Source organism: Scyliorhinus torazame, chromosome 5, assembly GCF_047496885.1.
Source record: "Scyliorhinus torazame isolate Kashiwa2021f chromosome 5, sScyTor2.1, whole genome shotgun sequence".
NCBI classification, from domain to species: domain Eukaryota; kingdom Metazoa; phylum Chordata; class Chondrichthyes; order Carcharhiniformes; family Scyliorhinidae; genus Scyliorhinus; species Scyliorhinus torazame.
In genome coordinates, this window is record NC_092711.1 from 106917991 (window position 1) to 106931513 (window position 13523).

The 13523-nt window shown below is 46.0% G+C and overlaps 1 protein-coding gene across 1 annotated transcript in view; it reads left to right on the top strand.

Annotated features, from left to right (window-relative positions):
* The window catches only part of LOC140417841 (uncharacterized), a 71482-nt gene that overhangs the window by 9518 nt on the left and 48441 nt on the right, over positions 1-13523 (top strand). Inside the window, exon 5 of the mRNA XM_072501289.1 lies at positions 7237-8382. Within this exon, the coding sequence (XP_072357390.1) occupies positions 7345-8382 (1038 nt within the window). The 5' untranslated portion in view covers positions 7237-7344. The remainder of the gene's footprint in view (positions 1-7236; positions 8383-13523) is intronic.

Sequence of the window (13523 nt, forward strand, 5' to 3'; positions counted from 1 at the left end):
GTGACTCTGGAACATGATTAGGACAGTAAAAATATTAATTTTGGGTCTCTGGAAAATCATTAGGACAGTAAAAAAGATTTTTGAACATTTCTCTTCAGCGGATATAAAAATATTGAAAATGGGATAAAGGTTTGGCTGACAGTCAAACACTGTCCTTTTTTAAAATTAAATTTAGAGTGCCCACTTCATTTTTTCCAATTAAGGGGCAATTTAGCGTGGCCAATCCACCGAGCCTGCACATCTTTGGGTTGTGGGGGTGAAACTCACGCAAACACGGGGAGAATGGGCAAACTCAACACGGACAGTGACCCAGAGCCAGGATCGAACCGGTGACCTCGGCGCCGTGAGACAGCAGTGTTAACCACTGCACCACTGTGCTGCCCAAGTCAAACACCGTTTTGTAAGGTAATGAGTCATTTTGCTTCCCAATTGGCCGAGGAAGGCAGTGTGTCACAAGGATGGATGTGTTGACCGATTACTGGCTGGAGGATGGAGGCAGGTCATGTGATCAAACCTCCAGGAATACATTTAATCAAAGTTGGCGAGGAGAGAATGTTGTGAATTTCTATCCTAAACTGACAGTGAGGTTTCTGTAAATTTACAGGATACTGGAAGTGGAGGTTTAACAGATGGGAAACTCAAACCAAACGTCACATCGCGATCTGACAGTCACTCGATTCATTAGAAACTGAATTTCAGCAGCATCTGGGTGTGGAAGGTAAAAGGTTTTGTCTGTTCTGTCTGTGAGGGACGTTTTCAGGTCTCAGTGTGACTGGAAAAGCCCCAAGATTCACAAACTCTGGTTAAACCAAACCTGGAGAACTGTGTTCAGTTCTGGACAACAAACCTGAGGAAGGATAGAATGGCCTCGGAGGGAGTGTAGCACCGATTTACCGGAGTGATATCTGAACCCCCAGGGGTTAAATTACAAGGCGAGATTAGACAAAAATGTCAGCTGGCAGCACAGTGGCACAGTGAATAGCACTGCTGCCTCACGGTGCCAATGTTCAATCCCGGCTCTGGGTCACTGTCCATGTGGAGTTTGCACATTGTTTGCGTCGGTTTTGCCCCCACAGCCCAAAGATTATCATAGAATATCATAGAATTTACAGTGCAGAAGGAGGCCATTCAGCCCATCGAGTCTGCACCGGCTCTTGGAAAGAGCACCCTACCCAAGTTCAACACCGCCACCCTATCCCCATAACCCAGTAACCCCACCCAACACTAAGGGCAATTTATCATGGCCAATCCACCTAACCTGCACATCTTTGGACTGTGGGAGGAAACCGGAGCACCCGGAGGAAACCCACGCACACACGGGGAGGATGTACAGACTCCGCACAGACAGTGACCCAAGCCGGAATCAAACCTGGGACCCTGGAGCTGTGAAGCAATTGTGCTATCCACAAGGCTACTGTGCTGCCCCGATGTGCAGGTTAGGTGGATTGACTATGCTAAATTGCCCCTTAATTGGAAAAAATTAATTGGGGTACTCTCAATTTATTTTTAAAAAACAAAAAATGTCAGAGTCATTATGGGCAGAGAAGGGCATTCGGTCCATTGAGTCCATGCTAGCTCTCTAATCGGCACAGTGGTTAGCACTGTTGCTTCACAGCACCAGGGACCCGGGTTCGATTCCTGGCTTGGGTCCCTGTCTGTGCGGAGTCTGCACTTTCTCCCAGTGTCTGCTGTGGGTTTCCTCCGGGTGCTGTGGTTTCCTCCCACAAGTCCCGAAAGACTTGCTTGTTAGGTGAATTGGACATTCTGAATTCTCCCTCCATGTACCCGAACAGGCGCCGGAGTGTGGAGACTTGGGGATTTTCACAGTAACTTCAGTGCAGCATTAATGTAAGCCTACGTGTGACACTAATAAAGACTTATTATTATCTGGAGCAATCCAGTCAGAGTCATTCTCCTGCTCTGTCTCTGTATCCTCACAGCTTTATTTCTCTCAGGTTTCTATCCAATTTTTAAAAAATCATTTATTTTGTCTATTTCCAAACTCCATCATAGGCAGCAAGTTTAAGGTCATTGCCACTGGCTGTGTAAAAACATTCTTCCTCATACCTCCTGGACCATTTACATGCAGAGATACGGAGCAATGTAGAAAATAGGAGCAGGAGGGGACCATTTGGCCCTTCGAGCTCCACCATTCATTACGATCGGAGCTGATTCGGCTCAATAGCCTAATCCCGCTTTCCCTCCATATCCTTTGATCCCCTTCACCCTAAGTGCTGTATCTAACTGCTTCTTGAAAACATGCAATGTTTTGGCCTTAATTAGTTCCTATGCCGATGAATTCCATAGGCTCACCACTCTCTGGGTGAAGAAATTTCTCCTCATCTCCGTCCTAAATGGTCTACCCCGTATCCTCAGACTGTGACCCCTATTTCTGGACACACCCACTCTCGGGAATATCCTTCCTGAATCTACTCTGTCTCGCCCTGGGTTTTTTTAACATAAATTTAGAGTGCCCAATTTTTTTAATGCAATAAATTCTGGTGGAGAGGAAACCCGAGACACTACACGTGTAGTGTCTCCCACCCGCCCTCCTCCTCTAACCTAATAATAAAACCCATTGGTCTGAGGTAAGTACCATATTTTATTATATTGTTATTATTTTTTAGCCAGATCTTGGTAGAAAGTTAGAGGAATGGCAGGGAAGGGAGTGCAATGTTCCTCCTGCAGGATGTTTGAGGTGAGGGATGCAGTTAGTGTCCCTGCTGATTTTACCTGCAGGAAGTGCTGCCATCTCCAGCTCCTCCAAGACCGAGTTAGGGAACTGGAGCTGGAGTTGGAAGAACTTCGGATCATTCGGGAGGCAGAAGGGGTCATAGATAGCAGCTTCAGGGAATTAGTTACACCAAAGATTGGAGATAGGTGGGTAACTGTAAGAGGGACTGGGAAAAAACAGTCAGTGCAGGGATCCCCTGCGGTCGTACCCCTGAGAAACAAGTATACCGCTTTGGATACTTGTGGGGGGGGGGACTTACCAGGGGTAAGCCATGGGGTACGGCCCTCTGGCACGGAGTCTGTCCCTGTTGCTCAGAAGGGAAGGGGGGAGAGGAGCAGAGCATTAGTAATTGGGGACTCTATAGTCATGGGCACAGATAGGAGATTTTGTGGGAGCGTGAGAGACTCGCGTTTGGTATGTTGCCTCCCAGGTGCAAGGGTACGTGATGTCTCGGATCGTGTTTTCCGGGTCCTTAGGGGGGAGGGGGAGCAGCCCCAAGTCGTGGTCCATATTGGCACCAACGACATAGGTAGGAAAGGGGACAAGGATGTCAGGCAGGCTTTCAGGGAGCTAGGATGGAAGCTCAGAACTAGAACAAACAGAGTTGTTATCTCTGGGTTGTTGCCCGTGCCACGTGATAGTGAGATGAGGAATAAGGAGAGAGAGCATTTAAACACGTGGCTACAGGGATGGTGCAGGCGGGAGGGATTCAGATTTTTGGATAACTGGGGCTCTTTCTGGGGAAGGTGGGACCTCTACAGACAGGATGGTCTACATCTGAACCTGAGGGGCACAAATATCCTGGGGGGGGAGATTTGTTAGTGCTCTTTGGGGGGGTTTAAACTAATGCAGCAGGGGCATGGGAACCTGGATTGTAGTTTTAGGGTAAGGGAGAATGAGAGTATAGAGGTCAGGAGCACAGATTTGACATCGCAGGAGGGGGCCAGTGTTCAGGTAGGTGGTTTGAAGTGTGTCTACTTCAATGCCAGGAGTATACGAAACAAGGTAGGGGAACTGGCAGCGTGGGTTGGTACCTGGGACTTCGATGTTGTGGCCATTTCGGAGACATGGATAGAGCAGGGACAGGAATGGATGTTGCAGGTTCCGGGGTTTAGGTGTTTTAGTAAGCTCAGAGAAGGAGGCAAAAGAGGGGGAGGTGTGGCGCTGCTAGTCAAGAGCAGTATTACGGTGGCGGAGAGGATGCTAGATGGGGACTCTTCTGCCGAGGTAGTATGGGCTGAAGTTAGAAACAGGAAAGGAGAGGTCACCCTGTTGGGAGTTTTTTATAGGCCTCCTAATAGTTCTAGGGATGTAGAGGAAAGGATGGCGAAGATGATTCTGGATATGAGCGAAAGTAACAGGGTAGTTATTATGGGAGATTTTAACTTTCCAAATATTGACTGGAAAAGATATAGTTCGAGTACAATAGATGGGTCGTTTTTTGTACAGTGTGTGCAGGAGGGTTTCCTGAAACAATATGTTGACAGGCCAACAAGAGGCGAGGCCACGTTGGATTTGGTTTTGGGTAATGAACCAGGCCAGGTGTTGGATTTGGAGGTAGGAGAGCACTTTGGGGACAGTGACCACAATTCGGTGACGTTTACGTTAATGATGGAAAGGGATAAGTATACACCGCAGGGCAAGAGTTATAGCTGGGGGAAGGGCAATTATGATGCCATTAGACGTGACTTGGGGGGGATAAGGTGGAGAAGTAGGCTGCAAGTGTTGGGCACACTGGATAAGTGGGGCTTGTTCAAGGATCAGCTACTGCGTGTTCTTGATAAGTATGTACCGGTCAGACAGGGAGGAAGGCGTCAAGCGAGGGAACCGTGGTTTACCAAGGAAGTGGAATCTCTTGTTAAGAGGAAGAAGGAGGCCTATGTGAAGATGAAGTGTGAAGTTTCGGTTGGGGCGATGGATAGTTACAAGGTAGCGAGGAAGGATCTAAAGAGAGAGCTAAGACGAGCAAGGAGGGGACATGAGAAGTATTTGGCAGGAAGGATCAAGGAAAACCCAAAAGCTTTCTATAGGTATGTCAGGAATAAGCGAATGACTAGGGAAAGAGTAGGACCAGTCAAGGACAGGGATGGGAAATTGTGTGTGGAGTCTGAAGAGATAGGCGAGATACTAAATGAATATTTTTCGTCAGTATTCACTCAGGAAAAAGATAATGTTGTGGAGGAGAATGCTGAGCCCCAGGCTAATAGAATAGATGGCATTGAGGTACGTAGGGAAGAGGTGTTGGCAATTCTGGACAGGCTGAAAATAGATAAGTCCCCGGGACCTGATGGGATTTATCCTAGGATTCTATGGGGGGCCAGGGAAGAGATTGCTGGACCTTTGGCTTTGATTTTTATGTCATCATTGGCTACAGGAATAGTGCCAGAGGACTGGAGGACAGCAAATGTGGTCCCTTTGTTCAAAAAGGGGAGCAGAGACAACCCCGGCAACTATAGGCCGGTGAGCCTCACGTCTGTAGTGGGTAAAGTCTTGGAGGGGATTATAAGAGACAAGATTTATAATCATCTAGATAGGAATAATATGATCAGGGATAGTCAGCATGGCTTTGTGAAGGGTAGGTCATGCCTCACAAACCTTATTGAGTTCTTTGAGAAGGTGACTGAACAGGTAGACGAGGGTAGAGCAGTTGATGTGGTGTATATGGATTTCAGCAAAGCGTTTGATAAGGTTCCCCACGGTAGGCTATTGCAAAAAATACGGAGGCTGGGTATTGAGGGTGATTTAGAGATGTGGATCAGAAATTGGCTAGCTGAAAGAAGACAGAGGGTGGTGGTTGATGGGAAATGTTCAGAATGGAGTACAGTCACAAGTGGAGTACCACAAGGATCTGTTCTGGGGCCGTTGCTGTTTGTCATTTTTATCAATGACCTCGAGGAAGGCGCAGAAGGGTGGGTGAGTAAATTTGCAGACGATACTAAAGTCGGTGGTGTTGTCGATAGTGTGGAAGAATGTAGCAGATTACAGAGGGATATAGATAAGCTGCAGAGCTGGGCCGAGAGGTGGCAAATGGAGTTTAATGTAGAGAAGTGTGAGGTGATTCACTTTGGAAGGAATAACAGGAATGCGGAATATTTGGCTAATGGTAAAGTTCTTGAAAGTGTGGATGAGCAGAGGGATCTAGGTGTCCATGTACATAGATCCCTGAAAGTTGCCATCCAGGTTGATAGGGTTGTGAAGAAGGCCTATGGAGTGTTGGCATTTATTGGTAGAGGGATTGAGTTCCGGAGTCGGGAGGTCATGTTGCAGCTGTACAGAACTCTGGTACGGCCGCATTTGGAGTATTGCGTACAGTTCTGGTCACCGCATTATAGGAAGGACGTGGAGGCTTTGGAGCGGGTGCAGAGGAGATTTACCAGGATGTTGCCTGGTATGGAGGGAAAATCTTATGAGGAAAGGCTGATGGACTTGAGGTTGTTTTCGTTGGAGAGAAGAAGGTTAAGAGGAGACTTAATAGAGGCATACAAAATGATCAGGGGGTTGGATAGGGTGGACAGTGAGAGCCTTCTCCCGCGGATGGATATGGCTGGCACGAGGGGACATAACTTTAAACTGAGGGGTAATAGATATAGGACAGAGGTCAGAGGTAGGTTCTTTACGCAAAGAGTAGTGAGGCCGTGGAATGCCCTACCTGCTACAGTGGTGAACTCGCCAACATTGAGGGCATTTAAAAGTTTATTGGATAAACATATGGATGATAATGGCATAGTGTAGGTTGGATGGCTTTTGTTTTGGTGCAACATCGTGGGCCGAAGGGCCTGTACTGCGCTGTATTGTTCTATGTTCTATGTTCTAAGGGGCAATTTTAGCGTGGCCAATCTACCTACCCTGCACATCTTTGGATTTGTGGGGGTGAGAGCCACGCAAACACAGGGAGAATGTGCACATTCCACACAGACAGTGACCCGGAGCTGGGATCGAACCCGGGTCCTCGGCGACATGAGGCAGCAGTGCTAACCACTGTGCCACTCACTTTTTATAGGTTTCTATGAGATCCCCCCTCATTCTTCTGAACTCCAGCGAATACAATCCTCACCGATTGAACCTAATCTGCACATCTTTGAACTGTGGGGGGAAACCGGAGCACCCGGAGGAAACCCACACAGGCACAGGGAGAAAGTGCAAACTCCACACAGTCAGGGTGGGAATTGAACCCGGGTCCCGGGAACTGTGAGGCACCGTGCCACCGAAAGCATCGTTTTGGTATCAATATTACTGTTTATGAAGCTCAAGATCGAATTTGCTTTGCCAACTAATCTCTTAATATGTCTTGTAGATATACAAAATCCCTCTTCACCTCTTTCCCTCTCCTCCCAAAGAGGCCAGTTGGGTTTTTATGACAATCCAGCAGTTTTCATGGTCACTTTTTCCCAGAGCCAGCCCCACAAATGACCAGATTCATTCAACTCATTTTCACAACCTGCCTTTGTGTTTTTGTGGGTTCTCTCTCACTCCCTATTTTATGTTTTGAATCCATTTCACAGGGTGTGGTAAGGGGAGTCTTCAAAGTCCGGAAACTCAAACCAAGCATCACATCAGGATCTGACGGAGTCCTCAATTTATCATATCCTGAACATCAGCAGATTTTGAACATGGAAGGAAAAAGCATCGTTCACAGTGGGGAGAAACCGTACACGTGTTGTGTGTGTGGAAGAGGATTCAGTCGATCATCAGGCCTCACAAGACACAAATGCAGTCACACTGAGGGGAAACCGTGGAAATGTGCGGACTGTGGGAAAGGATTCACTTCCCCATCCCTGCTGGAAACTCATCAACGCAGTCACACTGGGGAGAGACCATTCACCTGCTCCAAGTGTGGGAAGAGATTCACTCAGTCATCCTCACTGTCCACACACCAGCGAGTTCACACTGGGGAGAGACCATTCACCTGCTCACAGTGTGGGAAGGGTTTCATTTATTCAACCAATCTGCTGACACACCAGCGAATTCACACTGGGGAGAGGCCATTCATCTGCTCACAGTGTGGGAAGGGTTTCATTAATACATCCACACTGCTGACACACCAGCGAGTTCACACTGGGGAGAGGCCATTCATCTGCTCACAGTGTGGGAAAGGATTCACTCAGTCAACCCACCTGCGGACACACCAGCGAGTTCACACTGGGGAGAGGCCGTTAACCTGCTCACAGTGTGGGAAGGGTTTCATTAATACATCCACACTGCTGACACACCAGCGAGTTCACACTGGGGAGAGGCCATTCACCTGCTCTCAGTGTGGGAAGGGTTTCATTAATTCAACCAATCTGCTGACACACCAGCGAGTTCACACTGGGGAGAGGCCGTTCACCTGCTCCAAGTGTGGGAAGCGATTCACTCGGTCATCCCACCTGCAGAGACACCAGCGAGTTCACACTGGGGAGAGGCCATTCACCTGCTCCAAGTGTGGGAAGCGATTCACTCGGTCATCCACCCTGCTGAGTCACCAGCGAGTTCACACTGATGAGAGACTGTTCCAATGTCCAGACTGCGGGAAGTGCTTTAAAAGTTCTGGGGAACTGATGCTCCATCAACGTGTTCACACTGACGAGAGACCGTTTAGATGCTCTCACTGCGGGACTGGGTTCAGACGATCAGCTGAACTCGCTGTACATCAGCGAATTCACACTGGCTAGAGGCCATTCACCTGTTCCGAGTGTGGGAAGGGATTCACTCATGCCTCTACTCTGTCCATCCATCAGCGAATTCACACTGGAGAGAAACCGTTCACCTTCTCCCAGTGTGGGAAGGGAATCGTCACTTCATCCCACCTGCTGAGACACCAGCGAGGCCACAAGTAACAGTGATTGGATTTTGCTATTACTCAAATTCAGGACTGAACCATGTTCATTTGGGTCTCTTTCTGCTGATGACAAACTCCAGCCCATTTACAGTGGCTAATATTCTGGCTAAAAGTCAAATAAATTAGATTTGTGTTGAAACTTTTTAAATATCTCTGACACAAGTTAGTTCCTTTTGAAGTACTCTCGCTCTCCCCTGTCTCTTCCATCCTCACCTCCAACAAGAAGTGTGAGGAGCTTGTGGAGCTTCTTTGTGACTGAGATTGAGTAAATCCGATCAGCCGCCTCTGCTGCTTCCCTCCCTTCCACGAGCCCACCGGACCAAACTGTCTCTAAATTGCATCCTTTCCCAAGCCTTGAACCCACATCTTTCTCCAGTTTCTCTCCCATCTCCCCTCATGCCCTCTCAGAGCTCATCTTGTCCATGAGACCCAGCTCCTGCTCCATCGACCCAATTCCCACTAAGTTACTGATCAGCCAACTACCCTGTGTCCATGGATATTGTCAACATTTCTCTCTCTTCAGGTTCTGTGTTATGGGTTTAGAAAACTCTGAAGTATATCATGGAGGTCACCTGACCTATAACTGTTTATTGATTTTGGTTACGCTGAGAACAAGAGACTGCCTTTCAGGTGTTATTCAACAGAGTCCTGAGGCGCTTTTAATCAAAAAACAAGAATTTAGTTAACATTTATATTATCACACAGTAAGAATTATTATCAACGACAAACATGAAGATCCCAGACAGCTACAGTAATCTATGGAAACTCTTAATGAATTCCCCCTTAACTGTTCCAATTCAATAACAAGATCCCATAAACCAAAAACCCTTTTCACCAAAATCAGCTGGTCACTATAATCATTGGGTTTCTTCCTTGGGATAACTCTTTAAAATTGAAAATAAAGAGACAGGCCAAAATATTTCTCAGCCTGAGTCTACAGCAACCAAGTGTGAAAACGAAAGTAAAATCTCACAGAGCCACAAACCAGCTCCAAAGCCCAAAGTGAAAGTAAAACCCAGAGTCACAGCCAGCTCCACCCACACAATGACCTCAATGAAGCCATGTGATAAGACAAAAACATTTCTTAAAGGGACACTCACATGACAACAGTCCCTCTGTCCTTCAAATCTGCCATCATCATTCCCTCCTCAATAAAACAAACCCTTGACCCTGCCATCCTTACAAATCACTGCTCCATCTTCAACCTCCCTCTCCTAACTCTGAACATGTTGTCACCTCCCAAATCCTTGCCCATCTTTCCCCGAACTCTCATGTTTGAATCCCTTCAATCAGGTCTCTGCCCTGTCACCGGAGTGAAATACAAGAGACAAACAGAATCGTACCCGGAGAGAAAGACAGACAATCCGGGAGCTTGGATCCAACACGGATATGTCCATAAGACCAGAAGCAAGGGTAGCAGCACAGTCATTATCGAGAGACAACAATACCTGCTGGAGACAGACAGACAACTAAACAACACGAATCACAAAACCAAGCTACCTAGATCCATATACCCGATACAGGAAGGAGAATTGGAGATGGACTGGAAGAACTCAAAGACTCCAGACACATGAACCAAAAACAGATGGAATATCTGAGGGGACAACAGATCCAACCTTTGAAGTTCTACCTGCTCCATAAAATACCCAAACACAAAGATTATTATTATTGTCACAAATAGGCTTACATTAACACTGCAATTAAGTTACTGTGAAAAGCCCCTCGTCACCACACTCCGGTGCCTGTTCGGATACACAGGGAGAATTTAGAATGTCCAATTCACCTAATAATACATCTTTCGGGACTTGTGGGAGGAAACGCACGCAGACACGCGGAGAATCCGCACAGACAGTGACCCAAGCAGGATTTGAACTCTGGACCCTGGTGGTGTGAAGCAACAGTGCTAAACACTGTGCTACCATCTTGCAAATACTACCAGACAGACCCATCAGATCAGACTGTGAGAGAGAAAATCAAACAGAATCATACATAGAATTTACAGTGCAGAAGGAGGCCAATCGGCCCATCTGCCCCTTAATGGAAAAAATGAATTGGGTACACTAAATTTAAGTCTCAATGGGTTAACAGCAGCAAAAAGCTTCAGACTGCAGACAGTTATCACACAGACTTTGAGATAACACCTCGAAACAACTCGTGTTGTAAACCGATACCTTTCTTTCAAGTTAGAGAAATTCTAGCAAAGTTAAGTTTTAAGTTACATAAAGAGAAAAAGTTCTCCACCCTTTGATCGGAGGTAATTATTTTAGCAAGCAATTGAATGGAATTGCCAGAATCAAGTTTGAATTACTTGAAATAATGTTTATTTGTGAATGACAGAAACTTAATGACACCAGTTAAAAGTGGAAATGTGGAGATGACAGTTGCATTTGCTACGGTACAATTCAACAAAGCTAACTGCTTCTTCCCAAAAAGAAGCCAACACTTTTGTAAAATTGTAAAATGGGAAGAATGTCATTTGAAACATTTGAAAGGAATATGAGAAAATGCAATGCTTAAAAATGATAAGGGATTAAAAGGCTGAAATACAACAAAATAATTTGTTCTGACAAGCTAAGGTCATGTTAATGTGAAAGCATTATCATGTTAGACACTGTGGCAACCAGATGTATCACTCTTTAAGTAAAAGTTTGACAAGCTAAGATCATGTCAACACCACATTAAAAAGAGGTGTACTTACACTTTAGCAGAATTAAACATATGTTAACAAATGGACAAAATATATACATCAATAAGCAGAAGGTATTACTTTAGAAGGCCATGTAAACAGTAAGGCTGCAAGAAGGGTAATAAATACCCTGAATCGCTAGGTGCCAGCATGAGCTTTTACAGCTACTTCCGTGCATGGGGACTGCATTACTGAGGAGCCGAACAGAGAATCAAAACTACTGAGAACACCCACAGATAAGAAGAGAGATTGTCGAGGGGGTCACGAAGGTCTGATCAACTCGAACGGATTACCAGAAGCAAGATCTTTTACTTGTAAAAACAATGATTTTATCTTTTGAAACAAAATAAAGTAAGTTAAACATTTACACTCACCTGAAATAGTGGTTATTCCAAAATAGTCAAAGTCTACTTCACTATAACTCAGCAAAGCAGGACCCAGGATTGAAGCTACTCGAGTAGTAAGTAGATACAATCTTTGTAGATATAGGTTACACCAGGAATAACCTGAAATATTAGTTTGACCCTGAATAGCACCTACTTAAGTCTGCCTTAAGGAGTCAAGGAGAGAAAATCCTTGTACATCATTTAAATAATCTTTTTGACCCTTTTTGGTTTAGCGGGAGATTTCTAAGAAAAGTGGTGATAAAAATACACACCTCATCATTACTTTGGATTATTTCAGTTCTCAGACCTTCCGTTACTCTCATGGACAAGTGTCCTGGAGTCACAGATTATCCAAAATGGGGGTCGAAATCATGGGTGATTTTAAAGCAGTTGATTAAGAAGCAACAGTTTAGATATAATGCATCAGCTAAATAGACAGAAAATATGACCTTGGATCAGGTGGGAACAGTTTACTGGACCCACATCAGGGGGGTGCTTATCTCCATGGCTGGAGGTGACAGTCTCCTTGGAATGGTTTACTGGTCCCGGATCAGGGGACGCTGCTCTCTGGGGCTGGAGGTGAGTTGCCTCGGAATGCTTCACTAGTCCAGGATCGGGCGCTGTCTTTAAGAATAACCTCAGCCGGTACAGGAATTGAACCCACGCTGTTGGCCTGGCTTTGCATTACAAACCAGCTGTCCAGCCAACTGAGCTGAACCAGCCCACACTTTCTTATTTAGAAATTATCCACAAGGTGGATGCAGGTGAACAGAGAGCTGGAGAACCTTTAAAGTCCGTGCATGAACTTCTGTTTTGACCCAGATGTATTTACAATTTTTAGTGATGCAGAGATAGGCCAGCAGCGTGGGTTCAATTCCCGTACCGGCTGAGGTTATTCATGAAGGCCCCGCCTTCTCAACCCTGCCCCTCGCCTGAGGTTTGGTGATCCTCAGGTTAAATCACCACCAGTCAGCTCTGCCACTCAAAGGGGAAAACGGTCTATGGTCATCTGGGACTGTGGCTACTTTACTTTCATATTTTCTAAACCCAGATTCTACATCCCTCTTCACTTTAATTTTACTCCCTCTGATGGATACCAGTGTGTTTAATCCTATCCTGATTGTTTTAAAGTCAGTTTCTCTATGGACGATTTAAAATGGCCCATTCTCCTGATCACTCAGTGTTGTTCTGTTTCTAGTAGCTGAGAGTATCTGGGACCCGTTCTACAGTGCAGGCTCACCCTGCATTTCACATGTCAGTTACTCCAGATGTAACAAAATCACATCTGCACACTCACAGTGGTATCCCAATATCATGTCACACTGATACAAGGCACTATTGACTGTTCGGTAATTTTTTTTTAAATAGGGGCAGTGGTGTCTGTCTCTAGATCTTGGCTTATTCCCCCCCCCCCCCCCCCCCCCCGCCAGTCTGCGTGAGTTTCCTCCACCAGAGTGCTCTGATTTCTGTCCATAGTCCAATGATCTGCAGGTTAGGTGGATTGGCTATGCTAAATTGCCCCTTCGGGTGGGGGAGCAGTAATAGGGCAGGGGATTGGGCCTCGGTAAGGTGGTCTTTCAAAGGGTCGGTGCAGACGTGATGGGCCGAATGGCCTCCTACGATTTTATGAATCTCTGAGTGGCACATTTCAAATCTCTGGATGGGATTCTCAGTGAACCAACATCATTTGCTCAGAGAGAGGAAGGTTTGTGTTGCAGCTGATTAGAAGCAGCATAGATAGTCTGCAGACACACACAGCCACACTTTCATACACCGAGAACCACAGACACACACACTAATACAGGAATACTTCCTGTCACATAAGGTAGACAGTACCATCAACCTGACTAATACTCGGGTTCAAATACCAGTGTGTAAAGACCACAATGTTACAGAGAT